Source organism: Lepidochelys kempii, chromosome 7 (assembly GCF_965140285.1).
Source record: "Lepidochelys kempii isolate rLepKem1 chromosome 7, rLepKem1.hap1, whole genome shotgun sequence".
Lineage (NCBI taxonomy): Eukaryota > Metazoa > Chordata > Testudines > Cheloniidae > Lepidochelys > Lepidochelys kempii.
In genome coordinates, this window is record NC_136386.1 from 82,175,133 (window position 1) to 82,202,103 (window position 26,971).

Below are 26,971 nucleotides of genomic sequence, written 5' to 3' on the forward strand. Positions count from 1 at the left end.
TTCATTCCTTGGTGAAGTCCTGGCTATATATTCCTCACGTCTCCCCCATCTCATTTTAAACTTCCTTATCTTCAGATCTTTGTGTTGCAGCCAGTGTGTCTCTGACTGATGACTCTAGTCTACAGGATTCCCTTCAGAGTCTGTCTACGCTGTTCTTAAATTGGTTTAGAGGTCACTGATGAAAAACACAAGGCAGCCTGCTCCCAACAAAGTTGAACTTCCAACTCTGCAGCTTCCCTAGTCCCCGCCAGAACAAGGGACAGTAATGAAAGGCTCTTAAGTCAGTGGGCACAACTTCCAGTGACTTTTAGAGTCGTGCCACTTTAATCCAGGGAAGAAGTTGGCCCTTGGGATCAATCACCGTGAGGAGCAGAGCACAGGCATTAGGCCACCAGCTTGGCAACTTTCAGTCTTTTAAGTCATTAACTCCTTCAAGGTAGCAGCCTTTACTACGTTGCCTTGTGTGCAGATGAAAAGCAAACTGTCAAAACACAGTGGAGTATAAAATTAACTCTAGTGGCTATTTTTCCTCTAGCACAATCTCTAACTGGCTGAAACCCTGCTATCTCCTTCAAAGATTTCCAAGTGAAGAAGGTCTTCTAAAAATAACTGTGACGGTTCATTTTTAACATGTACTTTTACTCTTCTGACATAAACCCAGGTTATCTGTCTGGTTAAACTGAGTTTGTGGTTGGTTTGTGTCACTGGATTGGTGCAAAACTAGAGCATACTGGTGAATAATATGGCCACTAGAGTGTGGTGGTCATATGAGGCATTACAAATCAAAGTTTTGTCTGCTTTCTGTGGTCCATACAGATCCTACAGCACGTTCCATAATGGTAGGGGTTTGTCCTGCTGTCCTTGGCCAAAACTCCCTCTTACATCAAACTCTTATGCTGGTTGCTTGCTTCTCTTTACCTTAGAGCTGGCTGTGTTTTGAAAAGAAAGTTATTGTAGACATGCAAACATCATCTTTTAAATTCTTCTAAAAATTGCATTGCGGTGTTCTCCATTTTATTGGGAATAACCTGAGAACATAAACCATCTTTATATCTGATTTTTGTTGGTCACCTTAGCCAGCCTGGTCTGTACTATTTATAAATACTATCTGAACAAATACCCCAAATAATCTTTGACACATGATTTCTGACTAGGGGCTAGAAGGCTTCACTCATTAGGGAGCTAGCAGACAGTATGAGGTTTTAGTTACATTTTTCACAGTAAAGGCTAGATTTTTAACACTGCTAGTTAGGACAAAGACTGTAATTCTTCTTCTTCTCCTCGATTGTAAAATGTGTCCAGCATAAGAAGGTAGCTGCCATCTGAATTGAATACACGGCCTTGATAAACGAGGGAGCAAAGGAATGTGGTTTAGCAGCTATTCAGAAGTAGCCAAATGACTTGCAGGAGCTATCAAGTGTGACAAACTAGGGTTGCAAACCTGCCAAGATTCATTCACTGGCGAGGAAGCATACTTCTTTTGGAGTAATTTTCATGCAGTGTCTAAAATACTTCACCTTTGTGATGATGATTTTGTAGTGTGAAAGCTTTTCAGTTATAACTTTATTTTGAATAGTTTATTTTCTGTATTTATTTATTTTCTATAATTATTTACATGGCTGCCAGAAGACAGCCCTGAAATTGAACAGGAGTACCGGTGGCACCTTAGAGACTAAGAAATGTATTTGAGCATAAGCTTTTTTGGGGGGGCTACAGCTTGAAATTGAGAAATCTCGTGTGTGCGAAGCTTAGGGACCCCACTGGAAGGTAACCATCCACTTTACTGCTATTTGCTTACACTTGTATCCCTGTAATCCCATTTAATACCTTCCAACACACCCTGCCGCCCTAATCCCAGAGGGAGGGCGCATGATCACCCCGGCCCATAGGAAGCAGCATAGGGCCTAGTAGTGATGCAACCGCCTCCCCGGTGTCCAGGCCACGAGGGTGGGGATGCTGCGGCGGCGCCAGCGGGTCACGTGACAGGGAGCGGCGCAGCCCCGACCTCCTCGTTCCGCCGCCTGCCGGCGAGCCCTGCAGGAGGCGGCGCGGGCCTTTCCCGCTCCCTGCCAACGTCAAGCGCCTAATGGCGCCCCGCGCAGCTCTGTTCGCGACGTGCCCTGGGCGGCGCGGGCGTGTTAAAACAGAGGGGCCGCTCCCCGAGGAGGCGGCACGCTAGGCTCCTCCTGGGTTTGAAGCATCCCCGTGGCCCCAGCGCGGCTCCCGGGTGTTGTGTGTGTTCCCACCGAGCCTTGCCCTGGGCCGCGGGTATTTACGTGCGAGAGGCTCTCAGGGGCCCCTCGGCCTTTAAGTGCAGGAATTTCCCCTGGCTCGTCTTGCTCTCGCTGTAAGTGCCATGCCCTGTGCAGGAAGTGATGGCCGCAGGCTCGCTCGCTCGGGCTGGAGCTTCGCGTAGCCGCCAAACAAGCAGGTGTCCCAGCGCGCCCGAAATAACTAACGTACGTGGGGAACGTGCAGTGATGTATCATTTTTGGGGCGCTGGGAAGCCCACCTTCTTTTCCTGCACATCGGCTGTCCATCACAGTGCCTAGGAGAGGGCTTGTCTCTTCCCCAATGCTGCAGAGCCCTCCCGTAACAGCCAATCCCAGCGCAGGAAGTGGGCAGGTTTTACTCTGTCACTATCCCCTGTGTGGAAAAACCCTCTGCATCCTTTTTTTGCTTGGTGGGGGGAGAGGAGGAAGAAGCGGTTCCCCTGCAGTTTAGAAGCTTTTCGTGCAAGGCGGGGGAGAGAAAAAAAAAAAAAAGATCCTTTAAATCGGTCCTGTGAGAGTTGTGTTTGTGTCCTGACTGCTTTGGTGTTCAGCAAAATCCTTCAATTATCTTACTTAATCAGACAGGATGATAGCTGCCCAGCTGCTGGCCTATTTCTTCACAGAATTGAAGGATGATCAGGTCAAAAAGGTAAGTCAGAAACCGAATATTTGCACCCCAATGGCCAATTTATTTTTCATAAAGATGTCTTTGTGTTGTCAGTGGGCGACCTGTGCTTCCACTTGATGAAAATATTTGTTAGAAAAGCTGAATGTAGCAAAATCGGAAATATTTGCTTTAATAAAACGAATTATCTTCTCTAGTGCATGTGGGGTGTTTTAGAAAAGCAGTGGAGCCTTGAGTTTGTAAAATGTGAAGGATATAACCCCTAAAAAGCTGTGTAATATGCTGCAGTGTCCTTGAAAGAAGGATGTAGATGTCATTTCTCTACTGAGCAGTCCCTCCAGGGCCTTTGAAGAATAGTCTAAAATACATGAATACAGTCAGTCAGTCTCATAATATGTGACTGTATGAACGGTAAATATGTTTTATTACACTGGGAATTCAAGGCCCAGGACACTTATTATTTAAAAATTAAGTTATCTTAACTGTAATTTATTCATTTTTAAAGTAGAGTCCTAACCAACAAAATCTGCCTATTTCTTGTTGTTAATCATTGCTAGCTAAAAAGATTACTTTAGAGTGAAAGAACTGAGTTGAATGTAACCTTGAAAATGTAGACTGATAATTTATTCACAAATCTGAAGCAATTTATTTATATTCTTATTAAAGTGGAAAAATAGGGTCACAAGAATTTCCGCTAAGGTTATTTTACCCAGTTATGCTTTGTCCCCATGTCTCATAGGTGGTCCCTTAGAGAGACGGGCCTCTATATAGAGGTGAAATATTTTGTTTTTAATATCATCAGAATAATGTCCTTAGGTCTCTTACGGGAGGGGGCCTAACATTTTATTATACTAGATGTAGCACCACTGCGGGTGTAGGCTATAAACACAGACTTTGCAGAAATATTAAAGAAAAAATATAAAAGTTTCCTTATGCTGCTGAATTTGTAATGACTGTAAGGTATTTTAACTACATTTGATGTAGTTTTGTTGTCAGTGTGTTATTGCAGCCTCGTATAAAAACAAAAAGAGCTCTAATTATCAGGAAGTCAGTTCCACGTGCATCACTTCAATACGTTTCTTTTTATTTTTTGCTCTTTGTAAACAGCAGCAGATATAGAGGTGGTCACTCCTTTTTTTTATTAGTGCTTGCACAGATGTGTCTTTCAAGAATGTGAGTTAAAAATAAATTCAAGTCACAAACAATTTTGGATTTTATGTTGTTGTCACTTATGAATGTATGGGCCAACAGTAATATTTTTATAGTGAATTGACAGAGGCTGGAAGTTGTGTTAAAAGCATGATTTTTAAGCACTTAAAGGAGAATATTGTTGTGTGCCAGTTAGTTGCATGGTGTTACTGTTTAACAGCATAGTACAAAATGGGTGTGGAGTTCAGTGTAAATAGATGGTAAAACAATATTACCTTATTTCTGAGTATTACTGGTTGCATGGGCGTGGTGGCTTAACATGAAAAGGAAAAGCATAGTAGTTTAGTTGAATAGTTAGGAATGCTGGAGATTTTGGTACTAGGCCAAAAAAAAAAAAAGGTTGACTCTCTTTCTGAAGAAGCTCAGTGGCCTTTCACAAGCAGGTGCCATAGCCTGGAAGATTCTGCCAACCTTTTCTGTACAACGTTTGTCCATATTATGTGGATTTGGGGGGAGAAATGGGGAGAAGGAGAGAGGAATATTGTTAAAGGTGCATGTAAGATTTTTTGTTAAACTCTGAATAATGTGGCCTTGTCCTTTTCTGTTAATGTTACAAATGTGCATTTTTGTAGTAATATCTGAGCTTGTCTGCCTAGACTACGGAAATTTGCACCTGTGTGACTAGATTAATGTTGCTACATTAGTGCAAATGGTCAGCGTAGATGCACTGGATTTGTACAATTTAGCCCAGTAACTAGCCAAGATGAGTCACGTTGGTGCATGCCACATCTTAACGCTGGTATATCCCATCCATGCTGGGGTTTTCTCCTATGTAGTTAAATCAGTGTACTGGTAACTACACCAGTGAGCAAAAAACAACCCCCCCAGAAAGCTATTCTCCCTCTTCCCCCAATAAAATAAAATAAAAAAACCAAACCAATAAAAACTCCAAACTCGGACAAAAAAACCAGTTAGGCAGGGCCTAAGAATGTGCTGTATTTTTAAAAGTTGCTTCTTGCAGCTTTAGGTCTCTTGTTTGTTCCATTAGGTTTTCCCCATCAAAAATATCTGTAGGAGGTAGAGGATTAGGAGTAACTGTTTAGTCTGGAGGAAGATCCTGAATTTGCCTTCTCACTGAATTTTTCTATTAGCTGAATCTATGTAACATGTATATTTGTTTTCTTGAAACACTTTTGCATGCCACTTACTGCTCCAGATTTACAAGCCTGTGTAAAGTATAATCTGTTTTTTTTGTTGTTACATTTAACAATCCAAAATAAACAAAAAATCACGACCACAGTGGAGGTGGTTCGTACAAAAGATGTCACAAGCTTTACATTTACTGCATCTGAAATGCTTGTTATGATGCATGCTATCGGTGAAGTTCTGTGGTGTTGTCTCACAGATATTGTTATAAAAATATAGACAGTGTGTTTGTAAATTTTGTTACAATGAGAATCATAATTTTATTTGACTGCACTAGAAACCATTGTGATTGGGTATTTTAGAAATATAGATTAAAATCCCATTTAGATTGCACACAAATCTAAGCATAGAAGTAAAATATTTCTATATGTGCACCCTAAATCAGAATCTATTGATATTGAAGCTAAGAACAGCGACCCCTCCCCCCTTTAAAAAAAAAAAGATAAATTAATAAAAAATCAGTTTGGGAAGGTTTATGAGGGGGCTGGATGGATCAGAATTCTAGTCCTGTTCTGACCCTCAAAATACTGGAGATCTATGCACCATGTTGACCCGTGATAGTGGTACAATTGTACTTATCCTCAGTATATTGCACACAAGAATACTTGCATTTATTTCTCATTTTCAGCTCCCTCCTAGCTGTGCTTCCTCCTCAAAAGGGGGAGGTCTCCTTTATTCTACTACAGACTGATTTGTTTCCACTCCTCAGTCACAACCCCTCTATTACCTGCCTCCCCTGTAACTTCGTACTGTTCCACATCCATATAGTTCCAACCCTGAATATAGGCCTGAATTTTTAATCTTAGTCTCCCCTGCACTGGTTCTTGGCCTGAGGTTTAGGTGACAGCTGGTAGTGCAGGTGGTGAGTCACACTGAGAATGCCACTATAGGGCATGGGGGATAAGGAAGGATTATCAGCAAAGAAGAGACAAGGTAGGCTGGAACTTGTTCAGCCTGAGTCCCACATTGGTCTGTATCTCAGTGACTAGAAATTTTCCCTTCTCCACAGAATCTTTGTGGTCACGTAATACAGGCAGTACTCTAGTGTCATTCACCTGGTAGTTAACCAGTTTCCTCAGAGTCAGTAACTTTAAGGATCTGTACTATAGGAGTTACCTTCGCATAGTGCGATTCATTGTGGAGATGATATGGTTCTGAGACATGTGCAGTACCTAGGTATAATGAGTTAAGAATACTGCCTCCAGCTTAACTCGAATATAGATATAAAATTTGTTTTTCTTTGTTTAAGACAGGCCCTTGAAGGAGAGATCCACTAATTTTGCTTAGTACAGTGTCTGGAAAATTTTAAAGGCAGGAATCACTATAGTGTGGAAAGAACATAGTGTGTGTTTCATGGGCAGAAATAGTATATGTGAACAAAATTTGTGGGGCTGTAATATATGAAAAAGGAGTCACTTCCATATAAAATCATGTGTCAATATATGATCTCATGCAAGTCCAATATGTAAACTAAGCTAAAAGTATACCATAGCATTAATAGGTACATAAGATGCATATAGTTTTGTTCCATGTGGGATAAACTGTGAAATGAATTGGAAAACTCACTTTTTCATTATAATTGGTATTGATGAGCTTTTGCTGATAGCAGCTCTGGTGGCAGTTTTAGGGCAAAATTTTAGGAGACGTATGGTAAGTTTGTCTCTCTGCACACATGCTGATTAAGACCTGATCCTGCAAAGAATTAAGCATAACTTTATGTACTGTGAAAGACCAGGGGGGTGAAGTAATATATTTTATTGGACCGCATTCTGTTGATGAAAGTGTGGCGAGAGTGTCACTCGAAAGCATCTCTCTTTCACCAACAGAAGGCAGTCCAATTAGGGTGCCAGACATCCGGTTTTAGACCGGAACGCTTCGTTGAAAAGGGACCCTAGTGGCTCTAGTCAGCACCAGTGGCTGGGCTGTTAAAAAGTCAAGTCAGCAGCGCAGCAGGGCTCATGCAGGCTCCCTGCCTGCCCTGGCTCCGTGCGGCTCCTGGAAGCGGCAACGTGTCCCTGCAGCCCCCGGCACAGGGGCCAAGGAGGCTCCATGTGCTGGCCCTACCCCAAGTGCTGGCTCTGAAGCTCCCATTGGCCAGAAACTGTGGCTAATGGGAGCTGCGGGGGCGGCGCCAGTGGGTGTGGGCAGCATGCACTGTGCAGAGCCGCCTGCTCGTGTCTCCGTCTGGGGGCCAAACATGCTGGCCACTTCTGGGAGCAGCGCGGAGCCAGGGCAGGCAGGGAGCCTGCTTTAGCCCCACTGCACTGCCAACTGGGAGCTGCCTGAAGTAAGCGCTGCCCAGCTGGAGCCCTCACCCCCTGCCCCAACCCAGTGAAAGTGGGTGAGGGTGAGGGAGGGGGGCTGGAGGGAGTGGGGGTGGGGCCTTGGGGAAGGGTAAGGGTAGGACTGTTAGGTTTTGTGCAATTAGAAAGTTGTCAACCCTAAGTCCAGTAAAAGATATTACCTCATGCATCTTGTCTGTAATATCCTGGGGCCACAACAACACTGCAAAGAACTTTATGTACTGTGATCATTCTCATTGACTTTCGTGTAACAGCTCACAGTACATAAAGTTGAGCAGGTGTATAAGTCTTTGCAGGATCAGGGCCTGGTCCTTCAAAAGGCTGAGTTCTTTTGTTTTCTATTAGATTTACAAATGCAATGGTAAGCTGTGTGTGAAGTTTAAGATTTTGCCAATTTTCTATCTAGTCAAGGAGCGGTTAATTTTTACTCATCGGGTGCCTGACAAAATCTCGAAATAGATAATGAAATAAAAAGGAAAAAACTCTGAAAAGCATTTTGTTTTTTAAAAATGCAGGCAATGTGATGTAAATGGCAATTGTTTGGATATAATAAAATTAATAGAATTAACTACCTGGAATCACTGCTGTATAGGAGCCATTAAAAGGTTACAAACTGAAGCAATATGTAATTGAAAAGGGAAGAGTCTTGCAATGTTTAAACTATTTTCATTAGTGCATCTTTTACTCCTGATGAATATTCCTCACATTTAAATGAGCATGCTACATGAACAACTGTATAGTAGGAGTGTTTGCATAAGTTAATGACTTCCCTATAAGGACTGTGTGAATAAAATAGGTGCTAATGAGTTTTGGAAATCTTTATAAGAAGGAGGCCTCTCTCTGTCCTTGGGTATGCCTGAGACTCCCATTGGTGTCAGTGCAAACTAGATATGCATCTAAGGGCAGTTATTGGGCCTTAGTAACTGAGTCGGTGTTTAGGTAGAAGTGTGAGCACATACAGTTATATTTATCTACAGATCCCCCAACAGATTACTGCAGTTCTTGGAATTCAAGAAGTCTTTTCTAATGTATGAAAATGAATCAGCATTACATGTTTTAGTCAAGAAAAATTACTAGTATACTATTTTGTTTATAGCACTCTCCATTTAAAAAATAGTTAATATACTTTTAAAATCAAATGGAAACTATTAAGTCTTTTGTAGGGCTCCATGCTTCCATTATCATGAATTATGTCATTTCTCAGGACATGCCAGCTGTTGGTAAAGGTACAAATTCTGCTGTTGGCATCAGTGCAGCCGTTCACTTCAAAACTTCAGAGTCACTCTGCTGAACCTTTGGAGGGCTTCTTCCCTTCCCTTCCATATAAGTTCCTCAGGACCATCTCCCAGCGTGCGCAGGCAGCAGCAGCCAGATCTTCACAGAAGGTCTTCCCAGCTTGAAATCGGGATAAGCTCCACTGGTGCAAGCATGGGCTTTGCCTGCCTGCACTAGGGATTGTAGCAGGCAGCTGCACCAATGGGTGTGTAATCTGGGCAAATCCTGTTTCAAGTATTGTATGTTGGGCAATAATGAGAGGATGCCACGCTTGTAAAACTGAACAGGCTCTTTAATGAGAGAACTGTGTTACAGAGATGCTGCAGCTTCAGTTAGCTGTCAAGCCATGTGCGTACAGACTGACTTGCCGATGCCTCCTCCAAACTTTTCTGCAACCTGAGCTCAGGGCTGGTCCTCAGTGTTTTGTAACTCAGGGCGGAAAACGTTTTTGGTGTTCCCCCAACAGCTGAGCTACAAAACCCAAAAAGCCAACAAAAAACTCCCAACCCAAACAAACTAAAATCAGACCAGCACCTCCCCAGGTGTTCATTTGGCACCACCCTTAATGTTTGTCCCTGTGGCTGGCCCTGCCTGTGCTGCTGCCTCCTAATTCCACACAGGTTGCTTCATCGTCAGTCTAGAGAAGGTCTAAATAGTTTCCAGATGAGCTCTTGTGGGGAACACCTTATTAAATCTCCTATTCAGTAAAGTGGCACTTTCCTAATTGTGGCCTCTCAGCAAACATTTTCCAAAGTGTCCCTTAACTGGATATTGTGCATGAGCTATATTTGATACTTAACCAGAAAAAGGAGAGTGTGTATTGTTTGTAGTGATTTTTCTTGTAGTTCGTGCTTAATTAGTAGCTCTGTAAGGGGAATGACTTCAAGAAAGCAGTGTCCATCTCCTTCCCCTCCCACCACACCCTTATACTTGGTAGAATGACTGTAACCATTTTCCGTCAACAAAGAGAGCTGGCTGGTTTGTTAGAAGTGGAATGCATTGAAGCGATCTGTTTTGAAGTGAGATTTTCCATGGATTTCAGTGTGCATCTCTGTACACCCAAGATCCCTGCCATAATTGTGTAACTGTGAGAAATGTTGTCATTGGTTTTTCAGAATGAGAAAAATATCCACCTTTTACTGTACATGGTGTTTGTTTAGCTTTATCAAGGAATGGTACATTGTCCAAGAGGTGGTCAGCTCAGGCTAGTTTGATTTTGATTTCCTTTCTTCGAACACCCTCACTAAAGTTTATGCAAATAGTATAGGTGGATCACTTCTTTAGCCTTCAACACGTTATTGTAAATGGGAGGCAGGAGGTGGAGCATCTACAGAGTTTATTTTAGATGCATTACAAGATATTATAAAGCATCTAACAGCCAATTAGATCACTACAAGAGCAAGGAGATTATGGACAGTCAAGACTTAGAATGATGGTGCAGTCTGATGACGGTGCAGCCTTAATTAGTGTCCCCCCCCCCCATTCGTTTTAAAAAGACAATACCTCAGGCCTCTTGCATATGGCTGAGTGCTGGAGACTGATGCCTTCTGTTTATTCCCAGAAAACCTGCGGCATGGGTAGCAGCAGTGCAAGGCCCCTCACCCTTTCACCGTTATGCCTTAGCTGTTTTGGAGAGACAGCCTTGAGTAGTGGTAGCGTAATTCACTCTCCAGAATCATTGAGTTCTTGGTCTGTTTATTGAAACTGCCCATGAAAGCGCCATCTGTGGTGGTTTCGGTAATGAGGATACTCCTCCACTAGGAGGGGGACTGAGCACCAACTCATTCCAATGTTCTGAACGTGAGATTGTAACAGCATCCACCCGCTACTGATCTGGACTGGATTCAGACAGATGATTTCAAGATCAGATGGCTAGTTTTTAGGTGGAACCCTGGATAAATTAATATAATCTCCCATTTATGGACTCGTGTATAGTATTATTTCTTGTAATTGCTGTGTCTAATTTTTTTCCCAATTTATCTTTCGGTAACTTTCCAATTTTCTTCTGTTAAGCTGTGTATTAAATGCTTTACAACATATTCAAGGATTGATAATAAAAAAGGTTCAACCTAACTTTGACGCAGAGGGATGAGGATGCAGCCCTATCGATTTAAGATGAGACCAAGTGAGATCTGACAGGCTAAATATGGTTAGACCTGGTCAGTGCAAGAGAAATCTAAGGTGCTGCAGGAAGTGTTGTTTTCGGTGGCTCAATAGTTCAGAGCACTGGTACATGAATACTTGGTAATTATGTTAGGGTGCCTTGTTCTGTCACATGTGCCATCTGCGGTTGAGATGTCAAACTGAGATTTTGATCACTTGGGATTGAAATACTTTTTGCAAGAGTAATTGCATTGGGACTGGTTTCCTGTCCAAATTCCATTTTGGGCCCTAATTACATTCTGACTGGCTATATTCTCCTTAAGCTGGACAATAGTAGAGTATTCTTCGTCACTTCCTGCCTTACACCCACACACTAAACAACAGTTTATGTTCATCTGTGTATATATGTGAGAGTACGTTATGGTGCTGGTGTGGTAATCAAAGTCGGGTTTTTGAATGATGGATATTAATATTACCTAATCAAATACAAGATTAAAGGAGAGGGTCTTGGTAAAGGACCCTCATGTATCTGATGTGTTTGCGCCACTGCAGGCACATTGATTGTCAGGTACATGGGTTGCATTTTAATGCTCTGGACCATGTAGTAAGCTGTGGTTAGTACAGAGAGTAAAAGAGGCCATGTGACGTGGAAAGTGTTGCTTCAGGCTGATGAATTTCTAGGTCAATATTTACAAGCCAGACAGTAAACTGGGATAGACTAGAAGCTGATGGTAAACAAGAATGGGACACAGATGTCTTTTAACCAGATCTCTGAAGGTTGAATTGTTTCTCTGAAGTATCATGCTGCTGTTATCCTCTTCAAAGAGGATTTGTGTAATATTGTGAACAAAACAGTGCTGGGCATCAGGGGAAGCTGGAACTCACACCTCTTTCCAGTGGTATAATTTCCTATTTCTAACTATGTAGGGTTGTGAAATAATGAACTGTAAAACTGACATTTTTGTGTACTGAAAGGCTGGCACTGACCCCGGACTGAGTTACCCTTGGTCTTGGGCTGGGGTAATTTTAGAGGGGTGTGTGGGGATGTGGCTCTTTGAAGTTGGTCAGTGGTTAGAATGCTCTAATAAATTCTGGAAACGTGGATTAGTGAGCAAGGACAGATGAGTCAGTCAGAGGGTGCGTGATAAGCTGCAGATCCATGACATTAATTTATCATTTTGCCTCCACATATTAGATGTGTTCTTATGCTTTTATATAATATACAATAAATATGTTTATAAAACATTTTTGGATCCTTTGTGATGAAAGGCACTAAATATGAGAGGATAATATATAGAGGAAACAAATCCCCCCCCCCCCAATCCACTGAGATGAGAATAGATGTTAAAAAGGGAGATTTTTATCCTAAACTTTCCATTTATCAACAGTCCAAAGAGTTAAATAACTTGGGAATGAGCTTTCCTTGCCTCTTCAGATTAATCCAGGTGGTTTCATTAATAATTACGGCTGTTTCTGTTGCTTTTTGGCAATGCGCTCTTGTGATGTGTAGCTGTGTGCAGATGTGGCCAGGAAGTTTTGTAACCCTGAGTCTTGCAGGGTGGATGAAGCTTAGCCAGACTGACTCCTTTATGGTTCCCACAGAAGTCTGAATGTGTTGCTCTTTGATGCATTTCATCTTGTGATCACATGGCAAATGCCTCTAGTTTGTCTAGCTGTCTTGGTTGCTGTTGTCTCCTGACATCTCTTGCTCTGGGGAATGTTTGCACAGATAATATCTTTGGCATACCAGATGGGAGCAGACGCCCATATAGTGCTGCATGCTGGACAGTGGACTCAATCCTTCCAGCAGTTGTGTGTGCAGCTATCATAGACTTGGGGCAGAATTGGGTCTATTATTGTTGAAATGCAAGTTTTCCTTATTGTGTGGAAATGCAAAAATTGTGCTATGTCTTTGTCAAAGTTATCACTGCCTTGAATGCTCCTGTAGTTTACTGCACTACTTCATTTTTTCTTGGGAGAGAATCAGAGAAATGAGGACTCTGCTCGCTGGATATTTTCTAATCAAATAAGCTATTGAATAGTTCTTCTGGTTATTTTCTTGCTCAGCTTGATAAATATTGTAATTGCTGAATTGTAAAAATTAATTTGAAGACTGTTGGGGATTTATTTCATGCCCTTGGGGCAGTTGCTTTTGTGGACGAGGGAAAAGATTTTTAAAAGACGCAAAGCAGAGATTTATTCATTAATATTTCTGTGCAGAATAATGTAATACACAGATATTTGTATTCGGAGAAGTGTGTACCTGAATCTAGAAAGGATCCAAATCTGGAATCTTGAATTCAAATCTCTGTACCTCTTTGGTATTGGGTTTGTTTCCATGGTTCTAAATGTGTCCCAGTGGTTTTGGTGCCATTCTGGATTCAAAACCAGACTGGACATGCACTATGTTTGTAGTTTGGATGTGATCCGTGATCTTGCAAGATTTTCTGCATGTTGTTTTTGTAAATGTTAACCAAACTAGTAATGATCTGTTTGAGCCTTCTAACCTTGTTCAGAGCCTGCTGTAGACAGCCCTGCTATGTCAGGTCAGCCTTCTGCAAAATGTGTATAATAGAGTCTATGATCCTGTAGCTTCTGGGGAAGTAGCACTCGGTAGATACTCTGGTGAACTGGAGAGTAGTGTACACTGTACCCTTGATTCATTCTGAGCTATGCTCCACAAAATTATGAAGAATTCAGATTCAAAAGCTTTTTGGAACTGTTGCATAATGTATTTAAATGCCTTAGTGTCACTCTACTCTGGGAGCCCAGATCTGCAAGCCACTGTTACCTCACTACCTTAATAAGAGAGCGCTTTGCTGGAGACAGACCAGTCTGTCTGCTTCACTAGCAAATACCTTGAGACTCTGCCAGTTTTAACTGTGCCTTGCATAAGTGATCCCCAATTCCTGAGTTCTCCAGGGATGTCTGTCTGCAGTGTCCATTCCCTCTCACTGAGCACTCACAGAAATTAAGTTTGCTACCTCCGAAGAGCCAGAGCACACACCAGTCTGTTAGTTTGGCTGAAATCCCTGCACTGGGCTGACTTTGTAATAAAACAAGAATAAGCTTATTAATAAAGAAACAGATTTAGGTGATACCAAGGAAGAATTAAAAAGATAGGAAAGGATTACAAACAATACAAAAATAACACACTTTCTGGTGCCTACACCTTAATTTTAGCAAGCAATGTCTTTAGCTAAAATGATTTCTCAATTACATCAAGCTACCAGCATTTCTAGCCTTCCAGGCAAGAGGATCCAGTGCTGCCTCCTTTCCCGCCAGGGGATGGATAGCTAGAATGTATTTTTGCTCCCCTTATATTTCCCAAAATCCATTTTTTTTGTCTCAAGAGCCAGGAAAACCTCCTGAAAATTCAGAATCTGGTGTGTATGTCCCCTCCCTCAGTGTGCTCATCGAGCTGTTTCCTCTGCTACTTGTTAGCTTGATTGCTTTGTTTACCTTATGTGCAATTTTACTTTAATTGTCTTTAACTTGCAGTCAAGCCATGCAGACAGACAAATTTGCATTCCCTTATCTAAGGCAGGCTCGTTTATCCACTGCTGCTAAAAGGAAAAGGAGTACTTGTGGCACCTGAGAGACTAACCAATTTATTTGAGCATAAGCTTTCATGAGCTACAGCTCACTTCACTGGGTGCATAAAGTGGAAAATACAGTGAGGAGATTTATATACACACAGACCGTGGAAAAAATGGGTGTTTATAATACACATTGTAAGGAGAGTGATCACTTAAGATGAGCGATTACCAGCAGGAGAGTGGGATGGGGGGGGGGGGGGAGAGAACCTTTAGAAGTGATAATCAAGGTGGGCCATTTCCAGCACATTTCTAGGAGTTAACAAGAATGTCTGAGGAACAGTGGGGGGGAAGGAGAGGAGAGGAATAAACAAGGGGAAATAGTTTTACTTTGTATAATGACTCAACCCCTCCCAGTCTCTATTCAAGCCTAAGTTAATTGTATCCAATTTGCAAATTAATTCCAATTCAGCAGTCTCTCGTTGGAGTCTGTTTTTGAAGTTTTTTTGTTGAAGAATTGCCACTTTTAGGTCAGAAATCGAGTGACCAGAGAGATTGAAGTGTCCTCCGAGTGGTTTATGAATGTTATAATTCTTGACATCTGATTTGTGTCCATTTATTCTTTTACGTAGAGACTGTCCAGTTTGACCAATGTACATGGCAGAGGGGCATTGCTGGCACATGATGGTATATATCACATTGGTAGATGTGCAGGTGAACGAGCCTCTGATAGTGTGGCTGATGTGATTAGGCCCTATGATGGTGTCCCACAGGTGTCCCGGTGTGGTGTCCCACAGATTAGGCCCTATGATTAGGCCTATGATGTCCCACAGATTAGGCCCTATGATGGTGTCCCACAGATGATCTCTGTGTGTATATAATGTCTGCTGCAGTTTCCACGGTATGCATCCGATGAAGTGAGCTGTAGCTCACGAAAGCTCATGCTCAAATAAATTGGTTAGTCTCTAAGGTGCCACAAGTACTCCTTTTCTTTTAACTTCACTTTTATTTTCTTTATTTCCAGATTGATAAATATCTTTATTCCATGCGGCTCTCTGATGAAACACTGGTGGATATTATGGCTCGCTTCAAGAGGGAGATGCAAAACGGTCTTTCTAGAGACTTCAATCCAACAGCCACAGTAAAAATGCTTCCTACATTTGTAAGGTCAATTCCTGATGGCTCAGGTAAGGATTAGAATATTGTGTGATGTGTTAATGTAAGACACTGCATGAAAATGTCTTTTTAAACACTACTGAAACCAAACAAAGCATTTTACTTTCTGGAAAGCCTCATATGCATGTATTCATTCCAATGCATGGATCTAACTTGCATAATTTCTTTACAGACCTATGCAAAATGGGTCACATTAAACCTGGAAGAGATTTTTTTACACTTCTTTCTAGGTATTCTGTCTATCAACACTCCCACACTGTTAGTCGGATTGAAAACCTTGTTTTCATTACAAAATTCTTGTTGGTAAAATTACAGATTTTTTTTTTTTTTTAACCGATTAGCAGTGGTGTATAGTGGACTAGGGGTTTTAAAGGTGGACATATGAGTGAGTGTCTTTTAAAAATACCACATATCCTTCACAACCCAAGGAGATGGTGCGTTGGTATTTGGTAGCAGATTTTGCCCTTATTTTAATTCTCTCAGTGATTCATTTTCAGTCTCTGCGTTATTTAATATACATGAGTTAGTAATTACACTGCATTTCTGCAGTAGATTTAAATCTTTGTTTGCAGCATAGTTGTGCAGTCATGTTGGGAGAACCAGTTGGGTTAAAACCAAAAAGTTAATATTAGGCAGTGAAACACTGGGCTGTATTGTGAGTGGAAATCTTTTATGCTTCTGCTCTGCTTTCGCTTCTTGTAGCTTAATACTAATTTTTTATGCTTGAAATTAGAGAACTGTGTTACGCATATTTTTCAAGTCCCCCAGTTTCACTTTTGTGCTGTTGGCTACTATGTTGAAATTTACTAGTGTGCGGATTGCCAGCCCAAAGCCATTTATCCGCTTAAGCCAGACATAGAAGCTGCTGTGGCAGACCCTTGGTGAAGTGACCATGCATAGTTGCTACGGGAATGGGTTTTGCCAGGGTAGTGGGAGTGATCCTGGGTTGGGGGTCCATGTTTATGTAGATTCAGTAGCCCCAATGTCTCATGCAACAGATATGGAGAGTATATGGCTGCCATAGAGGGGTGATTCAGGAGTTCTGCACTCTGGCTATGAATGGGATGGAATGGATTTCATTTTTCCACTCCCTCTGCATGCTACCACACTGAACCCAAATACTTTAGACTTTCTACAGAGGGAGTAAATTTCACTCTATGTGCATGTGTTGAGTTGTATGTTGGCCTAAGAAGGAAGGAATGACATGGCTGTGACTGGCCATGCATTCTGTTCTCCTGTTCATTGCTGCAGAGAATGTATGTTCCTGGTGCCCTATGGCAATTCTAACATTTTGCTGACCCTGAGCTTCAGATTTTCCTGCATCTTCACTTCTTCCAGGCAAGCACAAATATATCCCCTATCTCACCAACACTCAGTCTCTATTAGATAAAAACCGTGACACATACTGGTAAGTGAAACAGATAACATTATGAATTATTAAAAGACATAAATACAGAACCAGGAGACCTTTAGGCACAATGCAGCATGCTGCAGGATGGCCTAGGCCTGGAATAGGTGGGAGGTATTGGGCGTCAAGATTTAGAAACCATCGGGGTTGGACCTGGTGCAACAAGCCTGGTTCCAGGCAGTGCTGTTAGCGTCTCACTTTCATAAACAACAGCTTAACTTGGAATAAAAAACAAAATATAATAAAATAGTGACATTAAAATCCAATCCTTAGGCAGAGCTGAGACAGGAAAAATGTAAAATTTAGTGTCTCCCCTCATCAGGAGTGTACAAATGAATTAAAATATTGGTTTCATCATAAATATTACATGACTTACAAAAAGAAACGGCAGATATTATTCAAGAAGTGCTTTTATTGCTCAACTCTATTCCCATTTAAATTGGTGATAATAAAACTCCCATTGACTTCATTGGTGCACAAAGAAAGTGGTGATAGTACGTGTGTTGCTGTACAAACATAGAAGATGACACCAGCCTTCTCCAAGGAGCTTGCAGTCTATATCTAGTTCAGACACAGAAGTAGACTGTGCACTCTTGAAGTAGTGTAGGTTTTTAGTATCTATCTTTGGATAATAATTGAAAAATTAAATGATTATGCTGCTCAATATTTGTATAAAATGCATGTCTGACTTAAAATATGAAAAATACAATATTTTCTGTACGTAACTATTGGTGTTTGTGTTCCTGAAATTGCAAATACATTGTCCGTCATGTGTCTTACATTCTCCACAAATGAAAAATCCAGTATTGAACTAATGAGACTAGAGTGCCCCTTTCATTTTTAATAATAGAATGCTGAATGAAGATTTTTGCCCTTACTCTTCTGTACAAAATCCTTTACCACAGTCATGGAAAAGTGGCTGTTATATCTCTGTTTAGACTCTGGTAAAAGATGTTGGACATAACTCACCCATTGTATGAGCCAATAAAAAGCGGCACCAGGTGAAACTGGAAATGGGAAAATATTGAGCAGTTCATGGATTTCTGGGACCTAGAACCTAATGCACTCAGACCAGACACACATGTATCTAAGGCCTTGTCTACACTACTGGGGTAAGCTGACCTAAGTTGCGCTACTCCAGCCATGTGAGTAATGTAACTGGAGTCGACGTAGCTTAGGTCGAGTTACCACGGTGTCTTTACTGCGCTGTGTCAACGGGAGACACTCTCCCATTGACTTGCCTTCCTCTCGGGGAGCTGGAGTATCGGACCGGAGAGCACTCTGCCATTGATTTAGTGAGTCTTCACTAGACCCACTAAATTGACACACGCTGCTGCATCGATTGCAGAGTCGATCTCCCCAGTAGTGAAGACAAACCCTAAGATCAGAATAGAGTCCTGTGGGAACAATCTTGCTAACAAGATTTACAAGATTGTTAAATCTTGTAACAACTGTGGAAAATTTAGTGACAATAATTTCAGTGCATGAATTAGCTGTAAATCCCAAACCATGAAGGATGAATGAAAGCTTAATATTCTGAAGAAATTCTGTTAATAATAAACCTTTTGAGTAATATCTTTTAAAGACTTTGGAGATGTTCTTAGAATTATTATTATTTTTTAAAATTCTGAAGTCATTAATTTGAGAATGCAGAAATGTTCTTGGCCATAATGGTCAGGAAAGCATCTGAAGCTATTTAAAATGCTTTACAAAAAGATCTTTATGAATTAACTTCTGGTATGCTTAATTGCATTTTTGTGTTACAAAACTTAGACTAAAGGCTGTTACTTAGGTTTAAGTTGTGAAATAATCTAAATCTGAAACATTAATATACTCATAGAATGTTTTTTTTTTTTAAACTGAAAAGCCTGAATTTCTTATTAAACTTTTGGTTTGTAAGGAGAGCCAAATATATTTGCAAACAAATGTGTTAATTTGTTACCTATTGCCGGAATAGACGTTTCTGAAGTGCAGTATTTGTTTGAAGTATATTCCAGGGTGCATTTAAGCTTGAAAAAGGACCATCTGTTCTAGTGTTTGTTTATCATTCATTATTGAAGGTAATGGCTTGTACCAGACAAATGATGTTTTCTTATGTTATGGCTTATTCAGGTATTTCATTTAATGAGGTGACCGGGGTGAATACTTTAACTTCGATTCTGTGACAGCTGAGACAGCTATGAAAACCCTTTTTACTGTGTTAAATATGATAAAAGAAGCTACATGAAGAATTTTGAGGCTATGTTCAGATTTTAAATTATGTTCATTTGCACAACTTAAATAATTTCTAAAACTGTGTAGTTTTAAAATACATGTGAAAGTACTAAGGGAGCTTTCTTCCAGTAAACAAAACAGGATCAGCCCAATGTTTGAGGCAGCAGAAAAAGAGAGCTTGAAGTTATGTGGTAAAAGTATTAGAAGAGACTTAGATTATAAATTTTGTCTTTAATATTCAACTTTACCAGTTGTAGTTTATTTTTTATGTATGAATTGTTTTTGATGTCTCGCATATGGTGGTTTGCTTGATACTAGATGCTGCAACTTGGGAGAACTTGAACAACTTCTGTAGGGAACTTACTTACCCCTTTAGGAGTTCCTAATTTCCAGGATGGAAAATGACAGCTGGTAGGTGTCTCAGACTGGCCCAGTAATCCCCTGTACAGTCACCAGTCTGTTGCAAGTGGATCCAGTCATTGGGCCCCACATGTTTCCAAAGCAACTGGGTCTGGGTAGAGTCTAGTCACTATTTCTAGCTCTGGGACTCTAGAGAGCATGCTCCCAGGGTCAGCCCCCTTGTCTGACATCCTTCCGTGAGATATGGAAAACTTCTATACAGCCACCCTAGATGCTGAAACCAGCGTGAGACCTCCTGACCTCCCCGAGTCACTTACACATGCTCCCTCCATAGTTCCCTCTAGGCTGTGGGCACTCTGGTTTCACTCACTTAACCCCTTGAGAAACAGTGTGGCAGAAAAGCAAGGAACCCAAGTGTAGCTGAGGAATTGCTTAATCACAAAAAGAAAAGGAGTACTTGTGGCACCTTAGAGACTAACCAATTTATTTGAGCATGAGCTTTCGTGAGCTACAGCTCACTTCATTGGATGCATACCGTGGAAACTGCAGCAGACATTATATACACACAGAGATCATGAAACAATACCTCCTCCCACCCCACTGTCCTGCTGGTAATAGCTTATCTAAAGTGATCATCAAGTTGGGCCATTTCCAGCACAAATCCAGGTTTTCTCGCCCTCCACCCCCCCCGCCCCCCACACAAACTCTCTCTCCTGCTGGTAATAGCCCATCCAAAGTGACAACTCTCTTCACAATGTGCATGATAATCAAGGTGGGCCATTTCCTGCACAAATCCAGGTTCTGTCACTCCCTCACCCCCCTCCAAAAACCACACACACAAACTCACTATCCTGCTAGTAATAGCTCATCCAAAGTGACCACTCTCCCTACAATGTGCATGGTAATCAAGGTGGGCCATGTCCAGCACAAATCCAGGCTTTCTCACACCCCCCGCCCCCTTTTTTTCCGGACAGTCTCTATGTAAAAGAATAAATGGACACAAATCAGATGTAAAGAATTATAACATTCATAAACCAGTCGGAGAACACTTCAATCTCTCTGGTCACGCAATCACAGACATGAAGGTCGCTATCTTAAAACAAAAAAACTTCAAATCCAGACTCCAGCAAGAAACTGCTGAATTGGAATTCATTTGCAAATTGGATACTATTAATTTAGGCTTAAATAGAGACTGGGAGTGGCTATTTCCCCTTGTTTTTTCCTACCCCCCCCCCAGACGTTCTGGTTAAACTTGGATTTAAACTTGGAGAGTTGTCACTTTGGATGAGCTATTACCAGCAGGAGAGTGAGTTTGTGTGTGAGGGTGTGGAGGGTGAGAGAACCTGGATTTGTGCTGGAAATGGCCCAACTTGATGATCACTTCAGATAAGCTATTACCAGCAGGACAGTGGGGTGGGAGGAGGTATTGTTTCATGATCTCTGTGTGTATATAATATCTGCTGCAGTTTCCACGGTATGCATCCGATGAAGTGAGCTGTAGCTCACGAAAGCTCATGCTCAAATAAATTGGTTCATCTCTAAGGTGCCACAAGTACTCCTTTTCTTTTTGCGAATACAGACTAACACGGCTGTTACTCTGAAACCTGCTTAATCACAGTCATTTGAGGCCTTGTCTAGAGGGAGAAAGTGTGTGGTAGCAGGATCCACATAGCCAGTTAGTGCACAGCATGCTAGTGTGCCATAGATTTATACCCATGTTGCCGTGTACTAACGCTCAGTGTAGACAAGCCATTACTCTTAAAACACTTGAGAGTTATAGCACTTGGAAAATAACAAGTCCTGACATGCCCCCTCTCCTAGTTTGAGCTCCTCCTTTCACGTGAGTCTGTGGTTCATCAGGGCTTGTCAACATTGCTATGCTGCTGTAGTGCTTCAGTGAAGATGCTACCTCTGCTGATGGGAGAGCTCCACCTCTCCAGGAGGTGGTAGCTATTGCGACAGGAGAAGCACGCCTGTTGACATAGCACTGTCTACATCAGGAGTTCGGTTGGAGCAACACAGTTATACAGAGATGTGCCTTTTCCATACCCCTGAGTGACGTGGTTTTACCGACCATAAATTCGTAATGTAGACGCGGGCTCAGTGTTTCAGATGGGGCAGAGTCCCTCCTGCCCTCTCTCTCCTGCAAGTCCTCCTTATGTGTGGTGGTGGTCAGTCCCCACAGAGCAGAATCCCATCTTACATAGGGCCTTTTTTCCGTGCAATGCGCTCAAACTGTGGGGTTCTGTGTTCACCAGTCTTCAGCAAGGTGTCAAATGCCTTTCCTAGGCAGGGCAACTGCCTGGAATGCAGCAGAGTAGGTTGCCCCTGGACAAGTTTGAACTAATGCAGCTATAGTGCCAATATATCAACACAGGTACAAAACAGATTTCACAATTTGATGTAGTCCTATCACACTTTGTCACAGTGGGATCATTCCTTCTTGAAAGTTACACTGCCTATGGAAGCTTAGTAGGCAGGTTTCTGGAAGACTCTGTGCACATAACATCAAAGCGGGACAGATGAGGAGAGGTGGAAGTATAAATAAGACTCTACTAGCTTTTACAGAGGAGTGGTCAGAATAATGTCAGATGTAAGTTCTGGTAGCAGTAGGCAAATTACAGACACATGAGTTGTGGGACAAAGATTTGGGGTCAGTCAAATTAGATTCTTGACCATATAGATGGATGCGAGAGTTGAGTTGAAGAGAAGCTGGAGATAATGAAGTTTCAGGGATGATACTTAGCAGTTAAAAGTGCATCAGTATTGATTTTAGACAGACACATGGCTGAAACAAGCAATGTCAAGGGAGTTGGGAATTTCCTTCATAGGAATTATACAAGAGGTTGAATTCAAAAGAAAGGTGAGATAGATATTTATATGGATCAAGGATTGAATCCCGTGAGGCATCATAGTAATGAGGACAAGTGGTGCAATTGGGTCTGTGCTAACTGCAATGAATGGTATAATATGTGGCAAAGGATTTATTCTGTTACTCTTGATAAGTGAAATCCTGGTCCAGAAGAAGTCCGTGGCAAAACTCTCATTGACTTCAATCGAGCCACATATGTATATGTAGTTTCTGAAGTTTAACCAAAGTGACAAATCAGTGAAGAGGTGGAATTTGGGAGAACACAAGAAAGTGCAGTGTTACCTTAACTGTGCTGCTAAGCTGGAAACAGCCTTCTAAAATCCATTGGCTTTTCTGTGTGTGTGGGTGGGGAGGAGGAGCGTGGCTCAAGGGCTTCAGTGTTCATGTATTGCACATACTGGCCTGTAGCTCATTGTTATAAAGATTGTGTAAGTGTTTCCCTCATTATCTCTTCTTTAAACCGTTAATGATCACTGTCCTGGTTTGTTCCATTGTCGGATAAGACAAGACAGTTCAAGTGTCATCACCTGGATCAGTCAAGTATATTTACACAGCAGTAAAACAAGCACTGAAAGTGTGACCTTTTCAGATATATGCCAGTCTCTGTAGCATGACTGGGTCACATTCTTAAGGCTTTTTGAACTGCTCTTGAGGTAGATGATCAACTGAATTGGCTTCGAAGTTTTGAAACCCGTCTCCTCTCCTTTTGAGATAGGGACGGAAATGTCCTAATATTTTCCCTGGTTTGCAGGAGGAGATCATTTTAGGCAGCTGTATCTGTGTCAGATTCAGCAGAAGTCACAAATTTTGAACTCGTCTGTTGTGACAGCTATCGGTTTGTCGAGACAGTTTTTAGTATGACTTCTCTCTGTCTGACATCTGTTGCATTACTGTAGTTTTCAGGGAAATTTAGCTCCCATGAATGAAACTCTTGGTTTATAGGTTTCAGAGTAACAGCCGTGTTAGTCTGTATTCGCAAAAAGAAAAGGAGTACTTTTGGCACCTTAGAGACTAACCAATTTATTTGAGCATAAGCATTATCATACACATTGTAAGGAGAGTGATCACTTCAGATAAGCTATTACTAGCAGGAGAGTGGGGTGGGAGGGAGAGAAAACCTTTTGTAGTGGTAAACACCCATTTTTTCATGGTTTGTATGTATAAGAACATCTTCTGTATTTTCCACAGTATGCATCCGATGAAGTGAGCTGTAGCTCACGAAAGCTTATGCTCAAATAAATTGGTTAGTCTCTAAGGTGCCACAAGTACTCCTTTTCTTTTCTTGGTTTATAGTTAACTGTGTTCCAGTGTAAGTTGGAGTGATTTAAGGCTAAATTGTATCCAGATGCACCAAAACTTCAGATTTCTCCCAGAAATACTTTAGGTCCCCCTGGAAAGACTCTTCCTCTCAGTCTGTGCCCTCCCCCACAGAAACACTCTTTAATCTTCCACACATCATGATTCCATTCCTTCCAGATTTATGATGTTTTCAGCTTGCTCCTCAGATCTTCCTCATTGAGTCTGGTGAGCTTAGTCATGATGCCTGAACCCTGCATCCAGTGGCACTTGCCAGTAGCCCTTTGTAAGATCCATGGTGGTAAGGTATCAAGCTCCTCCCAATTTGTCTAGGAGCTCATCAGGCCTGGGCATGGGGTAGGCATCAGATACAGTGATAGCATTGAGCTTCCGATAGTCCACACAGAACTGGATCGACCCATCCCTGATTGCTGACCACTACTCCGTTGCCCTCTCTCTGGATAAGCCACACTATTATATACTTGACATCACTGATGTTCAGTGTTGCTATGGCAGTAATCTTAGGTTGAATTGCAGGGAATTAGCTTGACATACTGTGTATAGGCATGCTGGAGATAGAACTTATTTGCCATAAGCATAGTACATGTATTTATGCTTTGTACATAGATTGATGTTTCATAGGTCAGAGCCATTTAACAATTCTGATTACTTGAATCTTGTCTTCCAAATAGAGAAAGGAGATTTCATTGCATTGGATCTTGGTGGATCTTATTTTCGAATTCTGCGAGTGAAGGTCTCTCATGAGAAAAAGCAGACAGTACAAATGGAAACTGAGATTTATAACACACCAGAAGATATCATGCATGGCACTGGAACCCGGGTAGGTTTCTTTTCTCAGGGATACTTATCTAAAATATTAGATCTTTTACATTATCATTTTAAAGAAGTGTAGAAAGAAAAATCTTATTAATGCTTTAATATTCAAAATTATGTATTGAACTCTCTAATTCTTATTGATATTAAGAATAAATAAGCAGCCTTGATAATTATCCAAGGGAACTAGAATACAGCCTTCACTGCACAAGTCACTTCCTGCTAAGTTTGAATTTACAGTTCTAAACCAATTTCTGTGTCTTACCATGTTCTGAAAATGTATGGGAACAGGGCTGAAAAACCTCCCAGTCTTTATAAATGATTAGCTCAATCTACCTTACAATTGAAATGTAGGGCTGTGCCTAGAAGCAGATAAAGATTGGTGACAGGACCAAGTATTCATCCGCCTGGAAGAGGACTCTTGCATGAAAGAGTATGAGGACTGTAGTGTGTTTAAAAAAATATATATACTGTAGGTGGCAAAGTGTTTTATCACCAGATAAATGTGACTTGGTGGTGAATGCTGTTTGAAACCGGGTAGGTGTAATTTTTTCAATCTCCTGTGTTCCTGGAATACCAAATTTGCCTGTGGAGAAGCATTTACTATATGGTCAGGAAATGGGATTACAGAGAATATTTTACATATATATAAATACTCTGCTCCACTGTAACACACATTATGGGATTTTCATTGTTGGGCAAATACAGTTTTTGCTACCTCTCTTTTATTTCTTCATAAGAAGGAGGAGCCATTGAAGAATGTAAAGATTGCCATTTAGAAAATTCAAAGTCCATTTTTTAAAAGTTGAAGAAATGGTTGTAAAGGGATTTCCATCCTCTAATTTTTGCAGATCTGATGACAATTGTTACATAGTTATGATATACAGTATCATCTGATGATCACTCAAATTATTGGGATTAATTTGTATAACAGTTATAGTGATATTTGATCTACACTACTACTATTACAAAGGTTTAAAAAGTTGTGTGTTTTATTACTTTGGCTAGATTGAATGGGTCGGGATTTATCTGAAAGCATACATTGATGTTCATGTACATTTTTAAATTGATTTATGTTACGATTTTTGTGGAGAGGTGGTGTTAAAACTGTTGGGAGGTTTCAGGTGGAAAAGTACCAGGAGAAATGGGTAGACCCATGGACAGTCTGCAGTATACATTTAACACATACAGCTCTACTCTCTCCTTATCACTTTCCCTAAATTTTGATGGTGGCTCTGCCATTCTCCTGACCCCCAGCCCCACATTCCACCGGTGGCTGGTTGTATGTTTTTTTTTTGTTTTTGTTTTTTAAACAAAACAGTGACAAAAAAACGCTAAAGGGTAATGCTGCTGCCTGTTACTCCCTGTGTGATCAGCTGGGTGGCTTTCCAAATGTGTTGCTCAATAGGGTGACCAGATATCCCAATTTTATAGGGTCAGTCCTGATATTTAGAGCCCTGCAATTCTGCGGATATCCGCAGATGTGGTTGTCCGTGGACTATTTTTGTGGATAGTGGGTTGGATGCGGATACAATCACACAAGGCTGTGCTCACCAGTGACGCCTGGCCCGCAGTGTCCGGCTCTGGCAGCTTGGGGGGCACAACACGCTCAGGGCCAGGAGCCAGTGGCTGGGGCTGGGCAGCAGGCTGAAGTCGGGGACGTCCAGCACCTGCTCGCTGCGCTGCTTCCCGTCCAGCGGCTTGGACCCCTCAGCAGCACCAGCATCCTCATCATGGCCTGGCCCGGCAGCACTGGCTGCGCTCCCGCCTGCCGGCTCCTCGGCAGTGGGGCCTTCCCCCAGCTGTGGGGATTGGAGCAGGTGGGCCCTGGCGCCACACCCCCTGCCCCGCTATGAGGCAACACGCACTGCTGCTGCCGTCGTTCGCGAGCCCCCGGGAGCAGCACGTGATGCGATGCTCCTTCCCCCCAGCCTCCGCACTGCCTCTTCCCTGCAAGACACACGCTTCCCCGCTTGCTCATCTCCACTCTCTCCTCTCCCCACCCACCAGTCGCTTGTCCTTATGAGACAGCTTGCTGGTGCAGCTACACGGAAAAGACAGCTAGTGGATTGCAGGTTGGATCGTGGGTTGATTCTGGCAGATGCAGATCCACATTTTTGTGTCTGCTAGGGCTCTACTGATATTTGCGGCTTTGTCTTACATAGGCGCCTATTACTCTCTACCCCCTATCCTGATTTTTCATACTTGCTATCTGGGCACCCTGTTGCTCCAAGATGTGCTACAGAAGTTGGGGATTTGGGTAGCTTCATGTAATCTATCAACTTTTTTCCTGGCCCCATGGCAGCAGCAGGAGGAGCTTCTGTGGAGGAGTTGGGCAATT

The 26,971-nt window shown here is 41.9% G+C and overlaps 1 protein-coding gene across 1 annotated transcript in view; it reads left to right on the forward strand.

Moving 5' to 3' along the window:
- Positions 1 to 2,037: 2,037 nt before the first annotated feature.
- LOC140914815 (hexokinase-1) overlaps positions 2,038 to 26,971 on the forward strand; it is a 68,029-nt gene continuing 43,095 nt past the window's right edge. Inside the window, exons 1-3 of the mRNA XM_073353512.2 lie at positions 2,038 to 2,922; positions 15,495 to 15,657; positions 24,489 to 24,637. Coding sequence (XP_073209613.1) covers positions 2,860 to 2,922; positions 15,495 to 15,657; positions 24,489 to 24,637 — 375 coding nt within the window. The 5' untranslated portion in view covers positions 2,038 to 2,859. The remainder of the gene's footprint in view (positions 2,923 to 15,494; positions 15,658 to 24,488; positions 24,638 to 26,971) is intronic.